General features: G+C 38.1%; 1 protein-coding gene across 1 annotated transcript; it reads right to left on the bottom strand.

Annotated features, from left to right (window-relative positions):
* Positions 1 to 767: 767 nt before the first annotated feature.
* On the bottom strand, positions 768 to 1,389 carry LOC139448130 (uncharacterized). Its single transcript, XM_071229649.1, has 2 exons — positions 1,308 to 1,389; positions 768 to 1,162 (listed from the first exon to the last, which is right to left on the bottom strand). The coding sequence occupies exons 1-2, from the start codon at positions 1,387 to 1,389 to the stop codon at positions 768 to 770; spliced, it is 477 nt and encodes a 158-aa protein (XP_071085750.1).
* Between the last annotated feature and the right edge of the window lie 1,730 nt (positions 1,390 to 3,119).

The following is a 3,119-nucleotide window of genomic DNA, read 5'->3' as shown; positions in this document are numbered from 1 at the left end:
ATTCATCAAGTGCTGACTTGGATCAAAACTGTTATTTGGCCTGTGTTGATGTCAATGTTTCAATTTCCTTTTGTTTTGCATGCTGTGTGCATTGACACTTTTTAACATGTATGACTCTCTCCTTAAGCACTTGGGCATGTACATTGCAAAAAGAAAGAGAAACAATTAAATGCTCTGATAATATGAAATACAACCTGGCATATATCTCTCTCAGATGAATATCATATGGGGTTGTGGTTCGTCTGTCTAAATCCTTTTGCTATAGGATCGGCATGGATACGGGCAAACGAATTGCAACACTCCAAACTGTATTTAATGTTATGGTGCAACCATTACATTGGAATCTCTTCTTCTCCATCAATACCTAATGTGTTTCATTTCAATTGATTAGTCTGTATCTTTTCCTATTTCAAAGAATAGATTAAGGACGATATCTGCGAATGATTGCCATACTCAGAACCAAGTAAAATGATCGAAGGCTTGGTATTGTGAGATACCATCTCAAATTAACCTTTTTTTCTCTCTCTCACAAACTTTCTATACGAATGATGTCTTCAAGATGTCGTGAGCGTGTCAGCAAATGATCAAGATTATAATATCGACTTCATTATTTATTTCCTCAGCATATTCATCAACAAACAAATGTGGTTTACAATATAATAGGATGCCCTTTGCACACTGTCAGGCAACATTTGTGTACAATAACAAAAAATGAATAACAAGGTAAATGCAGCACTAGTTGATGTGGATGGGACTTGTGATTTCTCTTAGGCGTTTCTATGAAGTGCACTGTCGTCTACAGACAAAGCTCGACTGAGAGTCGTCATATCGTAGCTGCTGTCGTTGCTGTATAGGTCTCCCTGGTCTTCGTCGTCCTCACTATATGAGCTGTCGGACAAGAGTTCCGTGAAGGAAGCTTCATCGTCATTGAAAGAGGTATCTGCATTCCAGTCCGCCTCCGAATCACTCTCTCCAGAAGCATCTTTGGTGATGGCGTTTACACAGGCTTGCACCTCTTGCCACTTGAGTTGTCTGTAGATGGTAAACATCTCCTTGACACCTTCCAGCACCCATCGTCTCTGGATCAGCTGTTCACCTCGGATTATGCAGTTGTTGGAGGAGTTAGCTGTCATCTTCTGCATCAGATGGTAGACTTGGGTATCTGAAAACAATAAAACGGGTAATTAGAAATCTCGGTAAATGTGTTCACAACAATATCATTTTATTTTGTTCAATTCTAAAATTCAGTGTGATACCGATATTGCAATGTTTGCAGGGGACTGAAAAAGAGCACAGTTCATATTTACCTAATGTCAGGATCTCTTTCACTGCATTGTCGTGGGCAATAAGGAGTCGTCTCAGCTTGATGGCAACTTGAACTGGATCCATTTTCTAGGGCCTTCGGACACAACACTAGAATGCAGTCGGATGTAATACTACAGGAATTCAGTAGCGCCAAATTTAGATAATTGGAAAGTAGATGGGTTCGTTCTCACGGATTGAGATGAAGTGAAGGACTCCAGTCCTTGCAAAACATTTATACTTACCCTTAGTATAAACATAGTAGTAGAGATTTATAGATCAAAGAGAGCATTTTCGAAGCCAGTGGCGAGATCAAAGCTACACTGCAACTTCATTCGGCTTTGATCCGAAAGGAATCTCACTGTCCACTTGAGAAACCAATCAACTTCTTGTCAAAACAAGTTTCCGTATAAAGGGAGAGGTCTGAGAAGAGTTCAACCAATCTAGTCCTGTTATCTGCAGGGATTATCAATCATTGTTAATTGATTAAATCGGGATTGATCAAACGGTGCAGTACATTGTGTTACTTAAAAATCCGATGTGGTTACTTTCGCATCCACAGAAACCAAGTCACAGAAACTTCTATCAGATTGGAAATCGTCTGATGCTTCTCTGAACGTTTAGTTTCAATTAAAAAAGCCCAGAAAACCATGTCCACAATCCTAAAAAATCCTTACTGTGGTAGGCAAAGGCAAAGTGAATAAATGTACAGTCAAATCTAGAACTTATTGTACACATCTGTTTGAGGTCGTGAATGCTATGTTAAACTGACCATTTCCCCAACCAGTCTTACGTATGTTTTGAAGCATTTCAAATACTATTTTTGATGAATACCATCCTCATGGTATAATTGAAGCAGCTCATTTGGCTTAAGTATCTGGATATTAACCATCTTAAAAGCTTTTGGGTGGACGTCGGGTACTTAAAAGCTTACTATATAAATAAATAAATAAATAGGCATGTACAATAAAGTTTATGTGTGTTAAATGATCTAGAGACATCATCTTCAGTGTATAACTGTCATGTGTTTGGGAGAATTACAAAGCACGGTGTCATGATTTATATCTTTGAATACAGAATGCTGTTAAAGCACATGATGTAAATTGGAGTATGTTGCTAGATAAACATAAGCACGGTTTTAGCATTGTTTTTGAAAGATGCCCACTGTTTCATGTCAGGATATTCTGATCTTTACTTTTTCGTGCTTTCAGGGGAATAGTATTCATCAAGTGCTGACTTGGATCAGAAATGTTATTTGGCCTGTGTTGATGTCAATGTTTCAATTTCCTTTTGTCTTGCATGCTGTGTGCATTGACAATTTTTAACATGCATGACTATCTCCTTAAGCACTTGGGTATGTACATTGCAAAAGGAAAGAGAAACAATTAAATGCTCTGATAATATGAAATACAACCTGACATATATGTCTCTAAGATCAATATCATATGGGGTTGTGGTTCGTCTGTCTAAATCCTTTTGCTATAGGATCGGCATGGATACGGGCAAACGAATTGCAACGCTCCAAACTGTATTTAATGTTATTGTGCAACCATTACATTGGAATCACTTCTTCTCCATCAATACCTAATGTCCAAATGTGTTTCATTTCAATTGATTAGTCTGTATCTTTTTCCTATTTCAAAGAATAGATTAAGGGCGATATCTGCGAATGATTGCCATACTCAGAACCAAGTAAAATGATCGAAGGCTTGGTATTGTGAGATACCATCTCAAATTAACCTTTTCTCTCTCTCTCTCTCTCTCTCTCTCTCTCTCTCTCTCTCTCTCTCTCTCTCTCTCTCTCTCTCTCTCTCTCT

Source organism: Haliotis cracherodii, unplaced genomic scaffold (genome assembly GCF_022045235.1).
Source record: "Haliotis cracherodii isolate W230 unplaced genomic scaffold, xgHalCrac1.p SCAF_7, whole genome shotgun sequence".
NCBI classification, from domain to species: Eukaryota; Metazoa; Mollusca; class Gastropoda; order Lepetellida; family Haliotidae; genus Haliotis; species Haliotis cracherodii.
This window is presented reverse-complemented; position numbering and strand designations above follow the sequence as displayed.